This window comes from Heterocephalus glaber, unplaced genomic scaffold, assembly GCF_053883595.1.
Source record: "Heterocephalus glaber isolate CG9 unplaced genomic scaffold, H.glaber_assembly_v1.0 deba00000818, whole genome shotgun sequence".
Classification (NCBI taxonomy): Eukaryota; Metazoa; Chordata; class Mammalia; order Rodentia; family Bathyergidae; genus Heterocephalus; species Heterocephalus glaber.
The window spans coordinates 18,172,578-18,197,299 of NW_028258164.1; the positions used below are offsets into that span (position 1 = coordinate 18,172,578).

The 24,722-nt window shown below is 46.1% G+C and overlaps 1 protein-coding gene and 1 long non-coding RNA gene across 4 annotated transcripts in view; one reads left to right on the forward strand and one right to left on the reverse strand.

Annotated features, from left to right (window-relative positions):
• The window catches only part of Lmbr1 (limb development membrane protein 1), a 149,679-nt gene extending 145,904 nt beyond the window's left edge, over window positions 1–3,775 (reverse strand). For all 3 annotated transcript variants that reach the window (XM_087207839.1, XM_087207840.1, XM_004860331.3), the window contains exon 1: window positions 3,541–3,775. In XM_087207839.1, the coding sequence (XP_087063965.1) occupies window positions 3,541–3,616 (76 nt within the window). In that variant the 5' untranslated portion in view covers window positions 3,617–3,775. The remainder of the gene's footprint in view (window positions 1–3,540) is intronic.
• Window positions 3,776–3,894: 119 nt separating this feature from the next.
• LOC110345040 (uncharacterized) lies at window positions 3,895–13,270 on the forward strand. The gene is made up of 3 exons (XR_015449962.1): window positions 3,895–4,142; window positions 5,620–6,258; window positions 8,203–13,270. It is a non-coding gene; the product is annotated as an uncharacterized LOC110345040 (long non-coding RNA).
• The last annotated feature ends 11,452 nt before the right edge of the window (window positions 13,271–24,722 follow it).

Here is a 24,722-nt window from a genome sequence, read left to right on the forward strand (position 1 = left end):
GAAAGTACCATGGTGGTGAACAGCAGCCTGCAGGAGTGAGGAAGAGGCAGTTACTAAATAATAGAAGAGTTTCAGCTTGAGGTGAAGAAAAAGTTCTGCAGATGGACAGTGGTGATATTTACACAACATGGTGAATTACTTAATGCTGCCCAATTAAACATTTAAAAATGGTAAACTGTATGTTATATATATTTTGTCACAACAAAAAAGCTAAACAAAAATTATGGCATTATATGGCAAAAATGAAAAGAGCTGAATAATTTTTAAAATTTGTCTGTCCTAGGGGAAAAAAGCAAATTATTTATATTTACATATGAACAATGTGAGGAAGAAATGCCAAACTGGAAACCCACTGAACTTGGTCACTGTCTACGCTGGCTGTGTGTAAGGTGGAGTGTACCTCACCACCCAGGGGTGCTGGGTTGAGGGAAATGGGGATGAAAAGGGGAAGAACTAAGAAATTCTACAATCAGTGCCAAAACCGAGTTGTCGCCAAGCTAGGAGACAAAGGTAACAAAGCTCTGGACTACCGTAACACCCTTTCTAGATCCAAATTACAAATATCTAAATTAATTAGAAATAAAGCCAAAGACAGACCAAAGGAACCGCACAGAGTCCAAAATTAAGCTTCACAAACATATAGTTATCTAATTTCAGACAAAGATTATAAATGGTGTTGAAATGATTAAACATTCATGTAGGTTAAAAAAATATGATTCCTACCTCAAGCTATACACAAAAATTAATTCCAGATGGATTGTAAATTTAAATGGGAACAGTGATTCAATAAAGCATCTAGAGAAAAGTATAATCCTTGCTTACTCATAACCTTGGAGTAAGCATGGATTTCTTAATCAGGATATAAATAGTGCTAACATAAAACAAATTTTTAATGAACTACATTAAAATCAAGAATTTCTGTTTATCAGAAGATATAACTGAGTGTGAATACACAATGAGAAAAATATTTGCAATGCATACAGCCAGCCAAGACACTACATCTAGAATAAAGAACTCTTACAAATCAATATTAAAAAGAAAAACCAACTTTAGAGTGGGTCCAAAACTTTGAACACACTTTACAACAGAAGATTCCTAATGGCCAATAAACATAAGCAAGTGCTCAAATTTATTAATCATCAGGAAAATGCAAATTCAAACACTTTGTTTAATAAATTGATGGAGACTACCCTGAGCAAGCTGCAAATTTATAAAATGGCTTTTCATATTAAAAGTCTGAGTCTGCCTATTAGCTCACAATGGCTTGTCTGAAGAGCCAGCAGTTTGTGTGTGGAAACAGAACAACTCCCCATGCCACTGGTCACAGTGGAGGTCCCAATGACCCATGATGCTGTAACATCTTGGATGGCAAGACAATATTGCAGCTAAGGGCAACATGACTGGCACACAAAATTTCTATAGAAGCAAAAATTAATCTAATGGAAAAAACAAATTTCCCATTAATCAATGATCTCTTCCTGCTACAATGTTCCTCTGTGGCTCGCACCCGGCTCACATCAGTACTCTCCACTCCACTGTTCCCTCCCTCCACCACTCCTTGCCCCCTCAAGAAGTTGTGTGTTCAATAAATAGTGCTCCAGGCAAGCTCCAGGAGACAGCGTCTTAGCTTGGTAAGAGCTTTCACCATCCTGGGCCCCTTTTATGCAGTAAAGATCTTGTCTTGTCTTTTGTTATCCTGCGCCATACCCTTGGTCAGGTGACTGGGGGTCTGATCAGTCCCAATAACGAATACTATGACACGGTTGGTAAAATAAAAATGGTTGGAAAATACCAAGTGCTGGTAGAAATGAGAGGCAAGCAAATCTCTCATGCATTGCTGAAAGGAATGTAAGCCAGTGCAACCACTTTAGAAAACTGTTTAAAATCATCCACCAATACCAAAAACACACAAACGTGTACCTTCTAACCCAGTGATTTGATTCCTAGGTCTATACCCCAGAAATGCGCACACATAGTCACCAAAAGATACAGGTAAAAATATTGTCAAAACCTAGAAACTGCTGAAGTACCCACCAACAGCAAAATGGAAAAATAAATAAATTATGCTATGGCCACATAACTATGCCATTGAGAATGAATTATAACCACCTGCAAAGTGGAGACAGTTCACAAACATTGCTGAATGAAAGAAACGAGACACAAGAGTGCACACTGTAAAATTCCATTTGTACTGCGTTCAAAGCTAAACAGATTCTAGTCCACGGAGTTAGAGCCAGTGATCATCCTCCTTCCAAGAGTGCCAGGGAAGGGCAAGGCAGAGGTGGGCAGGAGCAGAGGAGCTGTTCCTCAGACTGGACCCACCACCGCACCAGTGTGCCTAGCATGAGATCCACATACTTCTCTGTGCACCCAAGCTTCCCTTTTTAAAATGAAAATAAAACTGAATCTGCTGCACCAAATTCCACTCTGTAGATCGGGGACTACAGCCGGGCATGGTGTTGTTGTATGCCTGTGATCCCAGCACTTGAGAGGTCAAGGCCAGCCTGGACTACATAGTGAGACCCTGTCTCAAATGACGAAAAAAAAAAAAAGAAGAAAGAAGAAGAAGGAAGAAGAAGGGGAAGAGGTGGAGGAAGACGACGAAGAAGATGATGATGATGAAGAAGATGATGAAGATGATGATGACGACGACGACGATCAGGCACTACAGAAAGTGGGTGAATTCTAAACTAGAATTTTTTTACCTCAAACCAAGATGTGACTGACTCCAGCACAGGTTTGGGAGGACAGGAGTAAACACAAACACACTGATGATCCACTGATAGACAAATGGATAGATGGATCCATATGACGGTCGGACAGACAGTTGTCACACGGGCATGGCATCGTGTGGGATAGGCACTGGAAGGCTCGGCCCCTCTGGAGCCGGCAGTCACGGTCCAGTGCCACTCAGGGAGAGTCGGTGCCTTGCCTCCCCATCTCCCTGTTCCCCTGTCCCCCAGCCTCCTAAACTCCCATACCCTGTCCCCTGCCCTTCAATCCCCCTTCCCCTCCCACTTCATCCTCCAACCCCATCCCCCTGTCCTCTGTTCCCTGGTCCCCCCATTCCTCCTCCCCCCGTTTCCCTGATCCCCCCCAATTCTCCTGTTCCCGTCTCCCGGTCTTCTGTACCCCGGCAACCCTGACCCCCGTCCCCAAATCTACCTGACCCCCACCCGCCTATCCTTTGTCCCCTGATCTTCCTCTGCCCTTTCCCCTTGTTCCCGTCTCTAGTCTCCCCGTCATCCCCCCTTCAGTCCGCTGTCCCGTCTCCCTCTCCCCTACCCGTCCCCGGTCCCCCAAACCTCTTGTCCCCTCCACCCCCTGTCCCTCGTCCCACGACCCCTCTGTCCTCCCGTCCTCCCGTCCCTCGTCCCTGGTCACACCTGCGCGGCCGCCGCGGAAGGCGGAGGACGTGGACCGCGGGGAACGCAGGTGCCATGGCGGGGTGGCGACGCGGGGTGGCCCGTGGCGGGTGCGGGGCGAGGGGCGAGGGCCGAGGGGCGAGGCCGGGACGGGGACGCGGTTGCGGCCACTCACCGTGGACTCCCGCACTTGGCTGTGGAAGTGCTGCTCCCGCGCCGACACCTCGTCCTGCCCTTCCATCCTCCTTCATGCTCGCCGCTGCGCCGCCCTGCTCCGCGCGCTCCGCCGAACCATCGCTCGCGGGCGGGCACCGAGACCAAGCGCAGCGGGGTAGCGAAGGCGTCGCCTCAAGCGGTCTTCCGCCTAGGCTGAGGGACTACAGCGCTTCGGCGGCGGGGGGGCGGGGCGGGCGCCGGGAGGGGCGGGGCGGAGCCGTACGTCAACCGAGAGCGCCGCGCGTCAGAGAGGTGCGCAGGCGCCGGGGAGCGGGGGGGCGGGGCGCGAGGCCTGCGCCGGGGGCGGGGCCTGCACCGGAGGCGGGGCGTTGGTCCAGGGTTACGAGGCGCTTGCGGTTCCCTGGAGGTGCAGGACACTTGGTGGAGTGGTCCCCACGGGAGTTCGTCACCCACAGCCCCTCAGAGTGTCCTCCCCGGGCGGAGGCCGCGATCTCGGCGGGAACTCGCGCAGCCGAATAGGTCCAGGTCGGGCTGGGCCGGGTGCGAGCGATAAGGGCGCGGCCGGCGCACTCTGGAGGACCTAGATAGCGCGGCCCGCAGGTACTTGGCTACTCCAGGGCGCTTTCTGCACCGCGGAATATCCAAGCGTAATGATTCACCCCCGTTCCATATTGTCCTTCATTTGTTTTTGTTACAAAACTGGAAGTTTGTTTTGTTTTGCTTTTTCAGAGAGGTTCAAACTAACAGTCCTCCGGCCTCTACCTTCCAAGCGCTGGGGTTACAGACCAGCCCCGCCACACTGGCTAAAATTGATTGAAAGCAATATTTATAATTTTGCTTTAGAGGTTACTTGGCTAAGAGAAAGCTATTTAAATTGCTCCTGGGTGTTGAGGTGGGGCAACCTGGAGGGTCTAAAGCGTGTTCCAACCTTCATCAGCAACCAGGAACAACTTTGCAGGGGCTGGATCCAGTGTTCACCTTTGTATTTTAAAATGTCTCAACCCTAAAGAAGTAGGGTAGCAGTCTCTTAAGTCTGTGCTTCTGGCCACCCACATTCTGAGCGCTGGATTAAATACCTCCCTGAACTGACCTAGATAATTTCTGGGTTAATCTCTCCAAATAAGAGGTTAAGCAGATCAGGTTTTAAGGTGTGTGGCATTTAGACACATATTCCAGAAAGTGGATGCATTCAGTATTTCAGAGCCTCCTGATCGAACATTGCACTCATCTAAACCCTTTGAGTTTCTTTTATCTAGTTGTCTATAGACATCTTTCATTTTATTCATTTCCCTGTCATTGGTACTTGCAACACTTAACCTAGGATGGTAGACTTCAAAAATAGCCACAAAGTTACGTCTTTCACCCCTCTGCCTTCTGGCTCTGCTGGGGAGCCCAGAGGAACTTTCATCACCAGCTGCTCTCAGATTTAATCTATCCTCTTGAGACCACCAGGCCCACCTACCAACACTACCACCTGGCAAATGTCAACATGCATTTCAGAGGGGAGCAGCCACATTCAAGCCATTCCGTCCTTCTCTTGGCATTCTCCTGGGTTGGACAGGAAGACATTAATGGGTGCCAGTAGCTTGGTGCAAACCCAAGGCTCATCTCGATGCCCACACTTTTCCTAATGTCCCCCTTCCGGTCTGTCACAGGTACAGGTATTGTGGGTGCTATGACCCAGCATTCCTTGATTTCCACCTCACACCTTGCTGGTCTACAGCCACCTCATCTCACAGGAGCCCCTGGGCTGGCCTTTCTGTCCACCTCAGCCTCTCCTCCCCAACCCTCCAAGTCCTCTCAGCCCATAAATCTGCTGGGACCCTCTGCTGTGGCTTCCTACCTCACTCCCCTAGCCAAGACCCAAAGAGACCTCAGGACCCATCCTGCCACCTCACCAACCTGACTTAGTCCTGGCTGTGCCCTCTCCAGGTGCCCATCACCACTGGCCCCTACTCATCCCATACAGCTCAGCATCAGAGAGACACCTTAGAGAGGCACAGCAGACCAGCAGCTAAAGTGGCACCTAACCAACCCTATTATGCTAACCTCACCTTGTTTCATTTCTTTACAACAGGGCCACCGAAGTTATGAGCATATGGATTTGCTTTCAGTCTGCACAGTACCGTGCCTGGCACATGACAGGAGCTCATTAAGTCTTTGTTGAATAAACATGGGATTAAATATGCAATTGAGTAAGCGAGGATAATGGGAACCAGTTTGTGGAATAATTGCTATATTACAGGCATTCTGCATGCATCACAATAACTCCGTGAAACAGATATTGTCAGCTCCCTGGACCATTGAAGACACCAAGGCTCAGAGAGGTTAAGTGACCTGACCTGTCTACACAGGCTAGAATCAAACCTAGATCCATATAATTTCTTAATACTTGCTGTCCTGACAGTTCCACTGGTTCCTGTAGGGTAACAGAAGCAAAACCTTGCATCACCACAAGTGACTCATCCTAAATCCCCAAGTCCCTCTGTTGGAAATTGCTAGGTTTGGATTTTTTTGTGTTTTTTTTTTTTTTGGTACCGGGGATGGAACTCGGGTCCTTGCGCTTGCGCAGCAGGTGGTGAAACCACTGAGCTAAATCCCCGGCCCAGGTTTGGATCTTAATTGTCTCCCAAGGCACACACTGTGAATCAACAGTAACAACCCGATGGTAGAAGGCGGCACTTCGACTGGAAATGGAGGAGCCTGGACACCCTAGGTATCTGCAGAGGTGGGGCAAGAGACCCTACAGGGAATGTGGGATTCTCCTCAGGAAACGTTTTAGATCCATGAAACTGAGCCCAGAAACATGTATTCTGTCACATGACTCACACACTCTCACCAGCCTTGATTGTTCTGTTCTGGTTTGGTTTTTGAGACACAGTCTCACTGTGTGGTTCAGACTGGCCTTGAACTCATGCTGGGATCACAGGCATGCACCACCATAGCTAGCTTCTTGGGTTTTTTGAATTCCTTTTTCTAGTTGTGGGAGAAGACAGTGTGTACAGACACAGGGGTAGGAGGTCCATGGAGAGTGATGCAGTATTCGCATCTGCTCAGTGACTGTGAAGCACTGCAGACCCTGCCTGGCTGGAGGCTGGAAGTCTAAGGCCAAGAGTCTCAGGCCAGCTCCTCCTCAGGCTTCTGTCCTTGGCCTTCAGACCACAGCTTCCCGTACATGGCCAAGCCTCTGTGTGTGTATGAGTCCTAATCTCTTCCTCTAACACCACAGTCGCCTAAGATGGGCACATTTCGAGGCCCTGAGTTCAATTCCTGATACCACACGCATGGGCGCATGCGCACACACACACAAACACACGCACACACACACACACACACGTACGTTAACCTCCCCTCATCCTCAGATCCTTTCTCTAGAAGCAACTAGGGGTTAAGGGTTTCTAGCCATTCTTCCATAATTTTCTACACATATTTCAGGATTTTAAGATTATACAACTGAGCTCTATTTTGCTCCTTGGCATTTTTACCTAACATGTCTTGGCTATTTTCCCATGCGCTGCATAGAGATCTTGTTCTTTTTCATACTTGACCACCAGTCCATGGACTGGTAACACTTGTTTTCGTTTAGCTAGTCTCGTGGTTGGACATCCAGTTGTCCCTCAGTGTTCTTCTGTTTTTTGTTCATTAAACAACACCAGAACATGCATCTTTACATGTATTCTTCACGCATTTGTGTAGGTCCTGGGGGCCCAGCCCCTTGGGACGAGTTCAAGGCTCCCAAAAGAGGCTCCTCAGTGGCCAGGCTGTCACAGCACCCCCAGGGCTCCTCCCCGGTGGAAGATTCCAAGAGGTGCTGCCAGAGACAGGGCCCAAGCTGGCAGTACAGGGAGTAGGTCCTATTCTCAGGCTCCTAGCAGCCAGGGGAGAGGCAGGGATTTGACACAGGAGGACCTGGGCCTCACCCAGCACTCCCAGGGGCAGCCTAGACCCCAACTCTGGGGCAGTCAGGTGAGGGTGGATCCCCTGCATCTGGGAAGGATGGCCAGCTGGAAGTCCCCCTCCCCTGGGCACAGAGGTTGCTTCACACCTGGGCCCTTGGAAAACACACTGCCCAGGAGTTCCAGGCCCAGTGCTGACCCCAGACACAAGCATCCCAGGACCTGGCCTCAGACTTCCTGGTTCTACCCAAATGTCTATTTTCCAGATGAATTTCAACATTCTTTCTCATTACCTCACTCCCAAATCCTCTTGATACATGGTTGGAGTTGACTTAGGGAGAATTGGCATTTTTATAACACTTAAGCATCTTTAAGTGAAGTGTCATAATTTTGTCAGCCCCTGGGTCTGGGCCAAAGTGAAGCCTGGGCACAAAGCATGAGAAGTCTCTCTGGGAACAGGAGACCCCTCAGCACCACCATCTCTCCCCAGGGTGGGGCACACCCATCACAGCAGCTAGGTCTTGTCACAGCCATTTATGTCACCTAAGCTGCTAGGAAGAGTGGAAGATAGGGCATGGTGGTTGCTGCCACCTCCCAGGCACAGGGCAGGCACCCAGCCCAGTGGTGCTGCAGGAGCTGGCGAGGCCCACTGAAGTGACCATCACACTGACAGGCACTTTGGCCACCTTTTGCACTGGCACAGTGGTGCTCCTAACATCCTGTATGCATGTCCCCTCTCACAGCTTTTTTTTTTTTTGGTACAGGAGATCAAACTTGGGTCCTTGCGCTTGTGCACCAGGTGGCGAAACCACTGAGCTAAATCCCCGGCCCTCTCACAGCATTTTAAACCTATTTCCAGTGAGTATCCTAAGACCACTCCACTCAGGAAGTCAGTGGGGTCACCACTGCAACACAAACTTCAAAAGTAGGATATCTGATGCTGCAGGCACACCAGGTTTACACTGCCCTGTGCTCACCTGTAAACATGTTAACAAATCCCCAGGACCTAAACATCACTCAGGGAGCAGAGCTGAAGAGCTGCTTACCAGTGACAGAGCACACAGTGAGGTCTTGTGACCTGGGAGGATCAGAAAAGCATGGGTTCCAGGCAGGGCTGGCTTATTGCTTAAGAGTGTGCTTCTGGAAGGTCTCTGTGACTATAAAGCAGAGAGCCAAACACACACAAAAATAGAACCCAGCTGAGAACTTTGTGTTGGATCTGGTTGCTTCCTGTGACATTACACAGTAAGAATTCTGTTGACTTCCTCGGTTGTGACTTGGGAAGGGAAGAGATCACTGCTATAAATTCATGTAGATGGTGCTGGAAGATGACCCCTCCAACAGATGCAGAAATAAACAGATTGCTTGTCACCTCTGCAAGAAGTCTTCCAACCACCCAAAGGGTGCTCCACCCTACACACTTGAAACTGCAGTGCATAAGCCACCCAGACAGCGCCTGCTGGGAAACACCGCTTGTACAGAAAGCATCATTAACTGGCACCCAGGTCTGACCAGGGCTGCGACAGCATCACAGAATGGGACAGGAAGACAACAGCTGTGAGCCGAAGCAGAGCCAGGGGGCGCTGGAGCCACGCTATAGGTTCACAGTCCTAATAAGACCAACTCCTAGCCCCAAAGGGCTGAGAGGAGGTGCCCGGCAAGAATTAAGAGTATTGAGAGAAGCTCAGCCGGTCCCAGCACCCGGAAGGAAGCTCCCCACCTCCATCCCAGGCTCCTAGGGCAGTGAAGCTCAGCCAGGCCCAGCACCTGGAAGGAAGCTCCCCCACGGCCATCCCAGGCTCCTAGGTCGGAGAAGGTGAGCCACGTGGGTGCCAAAAGCACCCCCTCCCGTGGAAATGAGAAGACACCTAAACAAGTCTCAAAAACAGACTTCTGGATCACCTATAGCAACCCCAAAGGGAAATGAGATGGAAGAATCTGATACTCAACCACCTGGACTCTCTGAACTGGCAACAAAAGAGGATCTGGGAAAAATGAAATCAGAAATAATTACTCAGATAACAGCAAAGATTTTGCTCATGGTGCAAGACATGATTAATAAATCTAGAGAGGACACAGATAAAAAAATAGAGGATCTGAGGAACATGATGGAATCCCAACATAGGAAACAAATGGAATCCATAAAACAGATACAAACAGATGTCCAAGAGATTAAAAACTCCATCGAAAGTCTGCACAGCAGAATGAACCAATGTGAGGATAGAATTTCACATATAGAAGATAAGATTACAATTAGTGAGGACGAAAAGAAAAATTGCTTTAAAATTGTAAGGGAACATGAGAAATCAATCCAGCAGCTGCTAGATGATGCAAAGAAGAATAACATAAGACTGATTGGAGTCAATGAAGAAAGAGGAGAGAGTGCAGATGACATAAAAAAACTCTTCACAGAAGTGATGGCAGAAAACTTCACAAGCAGGGGAAAAGAACTTGACATACAGATAAGTGAGGCATATAGGACTCCAGCTAGCCTTAATCTAAAAAAATCTACACATAGGCATATAATAGTTAGGATTCCAGAAATCCAACGGAAGAACAAAATTCTACAAGCAGTGAGAGAAAAGAAACAAAGCACATACAAAGGAAAGCCCATCAGAATCACAGCAGACTTCTCAATGCAAACCCTCAAGGCAAGAAGAGCTTGGAGTGATGTATTTCAAGCCCTAAAGGAAAACAGCTTCCAACCCAGATTGATGGACCCTGCAAAACTATCTTTCAAAATTGATGGAGAAATAAGATACTTTCATGATAAAGAGCACCTCAGGAACTTCATGAATACCAAACCGGCACTCCAAAAAATTTTAGACTATACCCTAGGAAAAGACAATGAGGATCACAACCCCAGGAAACCCAGCAGAATGAATCCACTGGGCGTGACAAATTAAACGCAAAGGGGGAGAATCCAACAAAAAGAAAAAGTCATGACAAGGCTTTTAAAACTTTTAACTTCATCTCCCTAATGAATGTAGAATGCAATCTTATTATTGTACTGATTAGTATTTTTCTGATTCTAGAGTTGCACACCATTCCTTGTGCTATACTGGCTATTTATCATCTTATGTCTACATTTTAATTGGGTTGTCTGTTAATGAGCTCTAAGAATTCTTTATATATTCTGCTCATAGGTTATATGTATTGTAAATATGGTCTGTTTAAGGACTACTTTTCATTTTAATTGATGTAATTTAAAGCTCTAAATTTTGATGGAATCTCATTTATCAATTTTTTTCTTTTATACATCATGTTTTTTGTATCCTAGGTAGTTCTTGCCTACCCTGAATTCATAAATAGTTTCCCTTATAATTTCTTCTTAAAGTTTTATACTTTTAGGCTTTCATATTTAGGTTCATAGATCCCTTCAAGTTATTTTCATGTATTGAAAAAAAAGGGTTGAGGTTAATTTTTTTATATACAGATACCAGGTGTTCTAGTGCCATTTGCTGAAGACACAATCTCTTCCTCGGCTCTTGAATTGAGTTTATATTCTATAAAATGCTAATGTTATATAATCTTTCAAAACTCAGTAGACCATATATGTGTGGTTCTATTTCTAGATTCTCTGTTTTATTCCAATGATCTATATGTCTTTCCTTACACCAACACTGCCTTGATTATTGTAGCTTTAGAAGACGTCTTAAAATTGGGTACTAAACGTCTTCCAACACTGTTTTTGTTTTTGTTTTTGTTTTTAACTTTTCTTGGTCCTTTGTACTCCTACATAACTTTTAAATTTCAATATCTAGCTCTTCATTTATAGCAAGTATACACAGACCTGAATTTTTATACATACCTTGTGTTTTCTAATCCTGCTAAATTCGAGAACAAGTTCTAGGGGCTCCTAGAGATTTCTTAGTATTTTCTCTGTAGATGATCATTTCATCTACATATAAAGATTTTGCTTCTGCTGTGCCAATCCTATCCTAGTTGTGTCATTTTATTGCCAGACTATTTTGGTGGGGACTAGGTTTCAAAGTTCAATGGACAGATAAAGAATAAGCATATCTGCCCTTGTTCCCCACCTTAAGGAGAAAGCATTGTATCTTCTACATTCATATAAGGCGTTCTCACTGGAAGCATGGAGTACATGTCTTTAATTTGTTGAGAAGTTTCTGTTCTACTTCTAGTCTCCTGATAGCTTTTACCATGAACAGATGTAGAATTTGGTCCAATACATTTTCTCCAACTAGTGACAGGATCATATGGCTTTTTCCTTTCCTCTGTTTAAATGATGGCTTTTGGGGGTGGATCTTCCAATGCTGAACCAACACTGCCATCCCTATAACAAAACCACTTTCTACATACTGCCAGATCTGACTTCTAAGAGTTTGTTTTGTTAAACAAATTTCTATCTATGTTCATACTTTTTTTCTTCTATTATCTTTATCCAGTTTTAGGATTAGCACAATGTTGAGTTCCTAAAATGAGGGGAGAAGTCTTCCTTATTTTTTCTGCTTTAATTGTTTGATATAATTTATCAGTTAAAATGTTTATGAGCCTGCTGTTGTCATATAGGTAGGTTTTCATGTTAGGAATATACTTTCTTTAATAGGTGCTATTCAAATTTTATATTTCCTCCAGAGTTAGTTTCATTAATTTTTCTTCCAAGGTACTTCTTATAAGTTGTCAAATTTATTTCAAAATAGATTTTTGAAATATGCTTTCTATATCCTTTTAAATTCTGTAAAATCTGTGGTAATGTCTCTTAGATCTTAATATTGTAATTTTAAAAATGTATAACTGATATTGTGTAACAGGAAGAAAAGGTCTAAAAGAGCAGGGGAATTGGGAGGGGTAGGGGAAGGGAAAAAAGGGAAAGGAAAAAATATGAGAAAAGGAAAAAAATGGAAACAAAGTCTTTGCAAATAGGGAAGGGTGGAGGGGGTGAAGGGAGGGCAAGGGAAGGGGAAAAAAATAAGAACCAAGAGACTCATGTAATGGTACAAGATCCCAATGATGAATGTAACTGTATTTTATACCTAAAATGTACCAATAAAGTTAATGGGGAAAAAAAAAGAATTAAGAGTATTGGGATATTTGGGACCAAAGGTGATCTCTTTAATCCCACTTAAATTTTTCTTTAACCGTGGATTCAGATTTGGTACAGATCTTAAAGCTGTATCTGTCTCCCTCCCTTCCTCCTTTCCTCCCTCTCTTCCTTCCTTCCTTTTCACTACTGAGATCTAACAGAGGGCTCTTCACATGCTACATAAGCACACTACCACTGAACTACATCCCCGGCCCTTTTTATTTTGAGACAGGATCTCACTAATTTGCCCAAGTTAGTCTCATACTTGTGATTCTCCTGCCTCAGATTCCCTAGTGGCTGGTGAGACAGTGCCTGTCGAGGGCTATGTCTTCTAGTGTAGTAAACTGACACTCTTATAGATGAGAAAACAGAGGCTCTGAGACCATGCAGGCTTAGCACTCATCCATGCCACAGACTTACCAGAGCTGGAGAGCAGGTGGCCGGACATCTCCCTCCTGTACTCTGTGGGTCCTCCCAATATGAACATCACATCATAAACTACAATGCACATGTTATCTGTTGTTTAAATTCACAATTGCAAATGGGGAAACAAATATAACGAGATTAAATAGCATAGCTAGGATTGCACAGGTAATAAATGACAGGTGGTTCTAAACTACAGACATCAGCTTCAAGTGCAGAGCTCTCTTTTCTGCTCCTGTTGGATTCAACAGGAGAGAGGGAGAGGGGGCAGGGAGGCAGAGGAAGAGAGAGATCAAAGTAACACCAGAAAGGCTCTCAACATTAAATGCTATGCATATGAGAGAAAGAGTTAGAGACATGGATGTAGTTACAGATACTAACATAGAAATGAATACAGTTATGTAGATATAGAAATGTTGACATAGAAAAAATAAAGTTATAATATGAATATATTATAGTTACTAAAATATAATTATATGAATATAGCTATGGTACAGATCTAGATATGTAGTTCTAGGTAGATGTAAATATGAAGTCAGAAACAGACATAAAGTACCCCTTTGAACTAGCCAAGCTGAAAACTAACCTACAGCTGGAAGGCACCTGTCTACACAGCCCAGCACCAGTTCATCCTCTCCTGCCCACACAGATCTGGTGGAGAGGAACCGATGGCTTCACCCTAGAAATGTTCTCTGCAAAGCTGAAGAGTTCTGTAGTTGCTGCTTCCATGTGTACAGGAGGGGATGCTAAAACTTCCCTTTCTCTTGTTCATCAAAATCTGCTTTTTACGTAGCTAGAAAACATGGTGGCTTCCTGCACAGTCTGGGTATTTATTTATAAACAGTCTAGCTTTGTCTTTATATACATGAGGATAAAAGATAAAACTCAAAAGGAAAAAAGTGAAGTGTAAAAAATGTTATTATAGTTTTTACTATTATAAAATTAAATTATAATTTGGGAGCTACAAAACATTTATAACTGTGGTATATTTTAAGGTAATTATGTGTCTCTTCAGTAATGTATTTGCTATCAACTTATTGCATAAAAGGCTTGCTTGTGAATTTGAGATTATTTGTAGATTTATAGCGCTTTCAAGGGAAGAGAGGGCTTTGCAGAGGTACTTCCGATTCCCAGTGCCTGGTGAACCCTCTGTCGGCCATCAATAATGCCACCTGCAGAAATCCTCATTCTTATAAATCCTGCCTGACATCCCTGTAATGCACACTGTTGAGGAGCGCTCTGAAGGTGAGGATATATATCTGCATGAGTTATATCAGACCAGCTTGTGGAAAAACATCCACCTGCAATTTATGAATTCAGAATGCTCCAGAGCATGTTTTGCTGCTCTAAATGGATATAGGGGTTTTTCTCTGAGTTGACTGTCTTGATAAATGTTGATTGTGAGCACTGTGAAAACTGCTGATTTGAAAAAATATTTTGTAATCATGTTTTGATCTGCCTGTAACGCTTGTGGCTCACATTATCAAAATTTCATGGCTCTGTCTCCCACACAAAGGTGCCTTAGCTTTGCTTAGTTTCTCAATGTAAAGACACTATTGCATGCCGGGGATTTAGCTCAGTGGTTCCACTGCCTGCCTCACAAGTCCAAGGTCCCGAGTTCGATCCCCGGTACCAAAAAAAAAAAACCACTCTATTACAGCATCCAGGGTGACCTTGGGCTGCCCCTGTGCCCAGCAACTCAGTGACCGTGTGTTTCCAGACTTCTGCCTGCTTAGGAAGATTGGAGAGGACCTGCATAAGTAGCAGAGGCCCTGTTAGAGACATGACGTCATATTACATTTCAATGATGTGTCAAGTCCTTACCTTAGGTCACCTCATGATAGGTCACCTCTGATATCTCATGGTAGATGGCACTGTGTTTTGTTGCATTATGTGCTCTATGCTACAATCTTCCTTTACAGTGTATGTTATTTATATTGTCTGAGACTATAAATTTCTAGCTGCAATATAGGCAAATAATAACTTTGTCTCAATTGTAGATAATTGTAGAAGAGCAAGTATTTGGGCTAAATGATACTTTATATCTACAGTCTAAATTCACTTGGTAATTATCATTCTTTTCACTTTATGTCTTATGATTTTATTATTAAAATGTCAGTCTTGATTTTTCATTTGGTTGTTTTAAAAGTTGAAAGATGACCAAGCTTGGTGGCACATGCCTGTAATCCTAGCACTCTGGAGGCTGAGGCAGGAAGATCACTGTAAATTTGAGCCAGCTTGGGCTCCATAGTGAGTTCAAGGCCAGTCTGAAATATGTAATGAGACCCTATAGTAAAAAAAGAGTGGTGAAAGATAAGCTTGGTGTAGTGGCACATGCCTGTAATCCCAGCTACTTGGGAGGCTAAGGCAGGAGGATTGCAAGTTTGAGGTCAGCCTGGGCAGCTTAGTGAGACTTCATCTCAAAAAAATAAACAGTTAAAGGCTGAGACCTCAAAACTTACTCCACCTTCACCTCAGCCTTCAGTTAAGAGTGTATGTGTGCGTGTGTGCGTGTGTATGTGTGTGCTTGATGGTCTCAGAGAAGAGATTCTACCACCAAATTAAATAACCAGTTCTAATGTTTGTGCTCCTGGAGTGCCAGTCTCTGTGAAGGTAAATGCTCAGTATTGTGCATCTCACTCTGATGCTGTCTGTGCACCTCATCTCCAGGGTCTGACATGAGGCTCAGCATGGAGATAGAATTCAGTCTGAAACTGGAATTGCAAAACCATGCAAATAAACATGCAGCATTCAATAAGAAATCACTTTTGAAGTTACCGAGTCCACTTCTCTTGTGATGTCATTGGCAGGAAGCCATACACCACTCCTTTTCTGAAGACTCGCTTCAGAAGCATTGGGAATCTTTGTGGAAATAGATCAGATCCATTTTCAGAATTGTTAGGGATAAGCTTTATTCTGAAGTCATGAATGTCCTCTTCTGCTTAGATTCAAATGTGGCTAATTCATCTGCAGCACATTACAATCAAACCAAAGACTTGGGTGGTGGTGGGAAAAGCCTTGACCCTGGACATTGATTAAGTCGGTTGGCTTACAAAGCATAATGCCTAACACTGTAAACTCCTAATCTTCTACTTCTGTCTCATTAGCAAAAATAAATAGGTTGATGTGAGGCACCCAGGCAGATACAGTGGACAAGTTTGCTGTGTTCAAGGACGTGCCAGAGGCTTGGGACTGGCTTGGTTGGCAACTATGCTTGACTTTGTTTTCCTTTTCATAAAAAGAGAGTGTGAAAAAGAAATGAGATTAGCAGCTCTCCCCAATTATGCCACCTGCTGACCTGGTCATTGGCCAAGGCCCCCACAGAGTTTCCTCCTGCCTCCCTGCATGGGCAGTGGGGCCAGCATGGGGACAATCCGGGCCATCAGCTAGCCAGACTGTGACCAGCCCTTTTCAGTGCTTCTGCTAGGGGCAGGGCCTGACCCTCGTTCACACAGCACCCCCGCACCCCACCCCATTTCCTCCTTGGCAAGAGCAAGAAGGGAAGCCCTTCTCACTGGTTACTTCTCACTGATTACTGGATGCCCTTCTCGCTGGTAACAAAGTAACCAGGACACAATAAAAAAATCACCCATCATACTGAGAACCAGGAGAATCACACCTTAAGTAGGGACACCAATCAGCTGATGCAATTCAAGATTAATCAGATAGATTTAACAGACAAGGTTGAAAGTAGCCATCAACAAAAGTGCTTCAGGGGCTGAGGTGCAGCTCAGTGGTAGAGCATTTGCCCAGTGGGTCTGTGGCTCCATCTTTAAAACCAGTAAATACATAAATAAACATGTTTCAGCGCGCATTGCAAATTCTCTGGAAACAAATGAAAACCTAGAAACTTCAGCAAAGAAAAAGAAGTTGTTTTCAAATAACTGATGAATATTATGGAACTGAAAATGGAATAATCAAAAAAGAAAACTCACTGCATAGGCTCAAGAACACACAGAGATGACAAAGGGTAGTATCAGTGAAGTTGAGGTGAGATCAATAGAATTTACTTCCCCTGAGCACAACAGAAAATAAACTAGAAAAAAATGAGCAGAGCTTCAGGGACCCGTGGGACAGTGAGAAAAGGCTCAACATTCATGTCATCCACATTCCAGCAGGATAGGAGGACAATAACCTTCAGAGAAATTACGTTGGAAACTTAGCTTCATAAAGGTCACAAACCTTCAGGTTTAGGAAGCAAAATATGTTCCATGCAGGATGAACTAAAAGAAATCCATGCTGCCAGGGGTTTAGCTCAGTGGCACCATGCCTGCCTTGCAAGTGCAAGGTCCTGAGTTCTATCCCCGGTACAGCCAAAAAAAAAAAAAAAAAAAAAAAAATCCATGCCAAGACACATTGTCATTCAACTCCTGGAAATTAAAGGCAAAGTCTTGAGGGCAGCCCAAGAAAATCACAAATTTTCTTAAAAATGGTTAAGATGAGCCGGGGTGGGGGTGGAACATGCCTGTAATCACAGCAGTCTAGGAGGCTGAGGCTGGAGGATCACAAATTTGTGAGACTTTGCGGGGGGGGGGTTGCATTTTAGATCTAAACCTTAATTACAAAAAAAGACAAGAAATAAAATAAGAGTTAATACAACACATTTCCCTGGGGCCTGTGACTGCACAACTCTTAAGCCAAGACTATGCTATAAAATAGTTTTGCCTTTAGCAAAAAAGTCATAATGTTTGTTTGCTATGGATTAAAGGAACTTGTGATTCTAGCACCGGGTCCTAGGCCAGGATGGGGATATAAAGGGCTCTCCTGTAGCAGCACAAACTGACTACAGCAACAAATCTAAATCATGAATGCACTGCTCAGAAAAGGGGTTCATGATCAATGCGAGCTTGGGCAGAGTCATTCAGGCTACAGCTGAACTGAGGCACTTCAAGGCTTCCTCAGCCTGCCCTGTGGGAAGAGGCTGGACTTGCTGGATGTGGGCCCTGGGACAACTGGCACGAGAGGGCCCGCTGTCCTCTGTCAAGTTCCCTTGGCCCAGCAGCATCTGGCACAAAAGCCAGCTAACCTCCTTCTCTGAGTCCACACCCGGGCCACCCCTGATGGTGTTTAAACTTCCGGTGAGATCCGAGTGCAGGAAACAGGAGCTGATCTAGAGAGGGACCCCGGCACCCCCGTGTTGCTGAGGATTAATTCAGACCACGCTGCTTCCATCACTGCTTTTCCGAACATGGCTGCTGAACATTGGCTCCTGAGCCTTGGGCTGTAAGTCTCTGATGATGTGGGGTTTCTGAACCGAGACAAGTGTGTGGACTGGGGCAGAGCCGCCAAGTTAGAGAGTCTGCCTCAGAGCTTCTGAGCCCAGCCTGTTGGCATTTAGGAGCCTCTGCCAGACACATACTCCGGCCCTGAGAGATGAGAGGGGAAGAAGCAGGCTCATGTGCCTCCCTGGGACAAGTCTGGGGGACAAGAGGGTGTCCCCAGCCCCATCCCAACTCCTCCCCAGAGGAGCCCCACACTCCCCAGACCATCCCAGGCCCGCCACGCTTCTCCTCAACCTGCAAGCTCATTGTCACACTCCGCACATCTCTTTATTCACTTGCACATAGAAGTAATGTCACAATAAAACACTCAGAGAAAAACAAATCCAGAATACCCCAGACCACTTCAGCTCTTCTGGAAATGTGGAAATGTTAATGTTGTTATTGAATTTAGACCACTTTTCAAAGTGCCAAGTTAATATGTAATTGTGAGATGTATATAAACTGAGGAATTATTATAATTCTATCATAATTTACTACTTTACCAAAATAAACTAGTAAGATAAATAAATACTGCTGCTTATGCCCAATTGACTAATATGACCCAAACAGAAATAAAATATTGGATGGAGATGAGATGCCAAGATTAAACAAGATTAGTGACAGAATCTCAGCCCAGTGTTTCGATAGAATTAAAGTGATGATTTAATGTGTTTTTAGCTCAGAATCATTGTGAGAGGTTTTTTTGCAATAACATAGAAATGAATACACACTTGTCTATGCTGCAAAGGAATAAAAGGTTGTAATATTTTTGAATCTCTTGGCAGGGCAATCCATTCTCATCAATCTCACACCCTGCAAGGGGCTCTGAGGATTTTTTCTTCCAATCATTCATAGTCATTATTTAATGTAGGGGAGCAGCCACTGTCTTCATTAATATATTAACCTATGGCTCAAAAAGGCCTTGCAGTAAACCAATAGACAACTCCTCATGATGGGTTTATGTAATAGGGCCTGGAGATGTTCACCATCTGGAGCGCCAGCCTCTGGAAGAAGCTGACTTTGACACCCAACCAAAGATGATTGGCCAGCACTCCAGCTCATAGGGACGACCAGAGAGGGGCATCCAGCACCCCAGCTCACGCGGACAACTAGAGAGGCTCAGCCAGCACCCCGGCTTACAGAAACAACTTCAGTGCTATGCCAGATGGCTGGTTAGAAATGCATGGGCCAGGAATTTAGCTCAGTGGTTTTGCCGCCTGCTGTGCAAGCTCAAGGACCAGAGTTCAATCCCCGGTACCAAAAAAAAAGAGAAAGAAATGCACATGATCTCAGCTGTGCATTGTGGCCAGCTATTTGGGAGGCTGAGGCGGGAGGATCAAGAGTTTGAGGCTAGCCTGGGCAACTTAATGAGACCCTGTCACAAAGAATGAAAAAAAAGACCCTGCAGTGAAGATTTCAAGGCTTCAAATATAGTGGATGTATATGTTCCAAAACAGAAGAAACAAGTCCTCACAGATGTGTTAACGTAAAACACAGAGTACAAGGAATTGGCTCTTGTTTGCTCACCATTCAGGCCTCTGGGTCCTCAGGCCAATGACACCTGGCCTGATAGCCCCCTACCAAAACCACTGAGCTCCTTGAAAACACAGTCCAGCTTCTTAATGTCCCCAGCTTCAAGCAACCTTAAAGGAAATTACGAACTCAGACAATCCTGAGCAGCCTGGAAAGCACCTGTCTACAGATTCCCTTTCTTTCTCAGTAATGCAGAGCAAGGGGCTCCTCATCACAAGCCCAGAATGAACATTTCCCAGCAATGAAACTCAACTGTGGCATTTGGGAGGTGCCAGGGTCATCTTTCTGTGACACAGCAACAATGCCATGTTCACAAGGAGAGGCCAGAAGGAACAGGCTCACACAGGGGAGCGGGGCGGGGGGAAGCTCTGCAGTGTGGCCCCAGTAAGCACCCTGGCGAGGAGCATCCCTGGTCCTCCCTCTCTGGAGCCACCACTGGGTCCATCCCAAGTCCCTGTCCATAGGCTGTTCCTGCCGCAGTGACACAGTAGGTAAGGAAACCCTTGGGCACAGGCCGCAGAGTACGTTGAGCTGTGTCGCACACAGGAACCTCAAGCAGTTCTTGCTGTTGTGGACGGTGGTTATGCTCCTTAGGACCATCAGCACCCACCCTATGGATGGGACCTTGGGATAGCAGCAGAGCCTAGAGCCCTCTCCTCCGCTGACACACCACTGGACAGGGACGCTGCAAATAGAACATCTGATGCTCGGGGAAGTCTGAGTAAATACTAGCTGCCATCATCACTGCTGCTCTTTCCAGGGGGACAGAGATTCTGCAGGCTGAGGCGTGCAGTCTGGTTTGCCTCCACTCCTCCCACCCTCCCTTGAGGCACCCCAGCCTCAGTCTCCCCATCCTTACCCATCCTGGGAAGCTTGAGTGCTCAGGGTGTCTGACGCTACCCACCTACAAACCCCTCCCCTCCACCAAGTCACTCCACTAGGCACGGTTCCACCTACCCCGCTTATGGGATGTCCCTGTGTGGATCTCTAATTCACTCCCAGGGACAAAGACAGTACCATCCACTAAACACCCAGGAGTGTTTTCGGGTGCCCAGATCCTGAGCCAGCTGCCATGGGGTCCCCTGCCCTCTTCCTAGCAGGGCTGTCCTCTTACCAGGCTAGGCTCTGTTCTCCCCACAGAGAAGCCCTATGGATCCAGGCTCAGGCCCTGGGGGGATCTGTGGTCCTTGACAATCCCTGCCAACAGCTGGCCACCCATGCAGATGGCCAGCCCAACAAGCCTGACTGCTGTCGCTGTAGGCACCTCTCCTTCCCTCCAGCCCCTGGACCCTTGTCCATCTATGCTCAGGAGGCCACAGCAAGATGCCCACCATCTGGGATTTCCTGGAAATGCAGCTCCTTGGACCCCAGCCCAGAGCCCAGGGACTCACATTCTGGGCCAGGTTCGAGACGTGCAGGCCTAGACAACTGGCCACACTGTTCAGAGCTGAAGCTTCAGCCAGGGGCCTCACCTTTCTACCTTATCCTCCCCTAGCCCTACCTAGGGGGTTTCCAGACCTGGGGGACTCCAACTTGAGCATGGATTCAGGACAATGCTTCCATCTAACTGTGCCCAAACTCAGTTCCTCACAGACCCCACCTTCACCCCCAAACTTCTTTCCTTTCCCATCCACCAAAGAGCTGGCGCTCTGCCTCAAGTGCCTGGAGGCCACCCTGACTTCTTGCTCTTGCTACTCACATTTCTGTAGGATTTGGAGCCTCACATGCAAGACACAAGTCTGACCATGGCTCCCCTGTGCCTGTGCCTTCTGGTCCAGGTGCCACCCATTGTCTTGATCTGGCAAAAGCCTGCATGCAGGTCGCCCGCTCTACCCTGGCCCTGCCTTGTCCTCTGAGCCCAAGTCAGCCCACTCCTTCCTCCACGCAGACCTCAGGGCCTCCTGCCAGCTCAGAGTCTGCAGCAAAGTCCCCTGTGTGATTTGGCAAGCCCTTGGGGCCCTGGCCTTCCATCTGTGGCCTGGTCACCTGCCCGTTCTCCAGCTGCTCACCCCTGTGGCTGCACACACATCCAACCTCTGCCTGCACCATTCATCTCTGTGCTCATCCCCACAACCCTGGCTGCTCCCTCACGGCCTCAAGGGACACCTGCAGAAGACAGCAAGATCAAGCACCATCCTGGGAGGCCTCTTGGCCAAATTTGCACCCCCTGCCCAGGCCCCACTATGCATCATCATAGACACACAGCACACTTCACTGACCTTGCTTACCACTGCCAGCCCCCAGCAGCGAGAACAGAGGTATGGTCAGGCCCAAGCAGGAAACGAGGAGAAACTCAAAACAGGGTGCATTTGGGCGCATTTACCAAGGGTGCTTTCCCAATGTAGGCAGAGGGAGGGTAGTGCTGCGTGGTGCCAGACCCCAAGGCCATAACCCAGCCCATGGTAAAGGAACATATAAAGCCCAGGAAGAGAAGGAGGGCTGGTGGGGAGGGCCACCCTGCTGAAGATGGTGGGCCTGGGCCTGGCCAGGGAGCCGTTACTAACTACCAGCATGGGGCCCTTCCATCCCTCCATCCCTCCATCCCTCCATCCCTCCATCCCCTCCATGATGTTCCTCCCCAGCCAACCCCAATAAGAAAACAAGGGTGGGAGGTACAAAGCAGGCTGCAGGTTGGGTGGGAAGGAAGTCAGCTCCATGTGTATGTGAACACCCTAGGGACACCATGCCAGCCACCAGAGACGAGCAGCTGACTGCAACAGAGATGTGTTTGCTCTCAGATCAAGGCCACACACAGTGAGTCCCACTCCCTGGCTCCTCTGCTGGCCCCAGGAGAACCTGCCAGCCCAGCTCTCCCAGCTCCTGGCCTGGTGGTAGCCTGATGTCCCTCCACTCTGGCCCATACCCACCTCCATCCTCACATGATCAACCACCAGTATGCAACTGGACGCTTTCTTCTTGTTACTGGGACACTGGTCACATTGAGCAAGGATCCACTCTACACCAGCAGGACCTGATCTTCCCTAGTACACCCAGAATGACCCTATTTCCAAATGAGGCGACAGTCACCAGGGTTAGGGGCTTAGGACTGCAACATACATTTTGGGAGCCACAAGTCAACCCATAATAGCAAAGGCTCAACAAGCATCCCCAACAGAACCTGGGAAGCACCTTTACCCTCCTGAGAAGAAGAGAGAAAAATGAAGTTTAGAAGAAACACATGTGGATTAATCAAATGGTCTCACGACACTAAAAAGACCAAAAAGCCTCCTTGATATTGTGTCATAACTAGGGGCAGCTGTAAATGCCTAAGGGAAGCCAAAGGCTGGGCTTAATCCCCGGGAGAAAGAGAGAGAGAGAGAGAGAGAGAGAGAGAGAGAGAGAGAGAGAGAGAGAGAACAAAGGCACAGACACATTCTGTGTTTTCATACAGTGCCCTCTAAAATATAAATCAATCAATTTCAGCTTCTAGCTTCCAAGTAGTCTGGTTTGTCCACCTTGGCATCACCAACCTGCCATGTTAATCTGCTTAGTGTTGCTGAGTACAGCCAGTCCTCCCTACCCACTGGTTCCACATCTGCAGACTCAACCGAGGATTGAAAATATTGAAAGGAAAATTATGTCTGTACTGAATGCATTTTTTCATTATTCATAAACAATGCAGTAACACCTATTTACACAGTACAGTGTGTAAATCTAGAAATTACTCTAAGTATATAGGGGTATGTGCATAGATGCAAATACTACATCATTTTAGATAAGGAACTTGGCCTCTGCACATGGTGTTCCTGGGGTCCCTGAGACCTGTGCCACGGAGACAGAGGGACGACTGTGTTATCAGTGTAGACACCAGTGCTAGTCTGACAAGAGCTCTCTTCATATTGAGGTAACTGATGCTTTGCTGTTTCTGTGTTGAGCAGTGGCTTCTCCTCTGGGACACAGTGTTGGTCTGTCTTCTTACCCCAGAGTATCTCCTGCTTGTCTAATTTTAGAGGCCACATAATCAGATTGGCAGAACTATTCTGAAATCTTTAGGTATAAGGGATATGAAAAAAGAATCCATCTAAACACAATTAAACAAGGAATTTGATGTCAGAAGGCCCTTCCTACCCAGTCTGGTTTTCTTGGTGACATTATGATAAAAGCAAAAGGTACATTAAAAGCTTTGGATCCGTACAGAGGCGGTAAAATCTCACCTACAGGCAGTTCCTGTCTAAGGAATCACAGGCCAGATATAGATCAATAAAAGCAGTAAAAAGTTCTACCTTATTTCAATCAGCTACTCTGTAAAGTACCAGTGTTCTTGAAAGTTGAACAAAAATCTATTTCTGTTATTTCACCATTAAACATACAATTTACTCCAGTAGAATGAATTTGTTTGGGGGGACAATTCATTGAGACATGTCATACTGACTTGCTTTATTTTCCAGGATAGATTTCTGGTAACTACTCCCCCAAGCCCTGGTGGGCAGATGCTGGAGACTTTGCTTCTGAAATGTAAAGTCTAAAACTTGATACCTACACTTCCAGGCTAGTGGTATAAGCGTTTTGATCAGAGCAATGCTTTTTATCCTGGCAAGTCCACTGTTTGCAACTCACCAGGAAAAGGACAGAAGAACCAAGTGTGTTGTGGCAATATTTACTCAGAGCATAAGCACCTCAATGTACTCTGAAGGACAGAAGTATAGTCCTCGGACAGACAGTTGGGCTCAAAGTGTGCAACAATCATCTGAGAGGTGAGGGGACTTTCAGATCTGCTCTTTGTCTGTCCTGCAGGAAGGATCAGTTTCCTGGCAGCAGAAAGATCAATCAAACATCTCACAAAGGAAGCACAAAGTTCAGTAATGTGAGACCTTAATTTACAATGGTTTCCGATTTATTGTTGTGTATTTTTAAACCATGCTATTTAAAGCACAGCTAATTTAAAAGCAAGTGTTAGGCACTGCTTGGTCACTGCTGAAGATACATCAGATGCTAATAAGAAAAGTAATCTGGGGCCAGAGATTTAGCTCAGTGGTTCCGCCGCCTGCCTCACAAGCACAAGGTCCCCGAGTTCAATCCC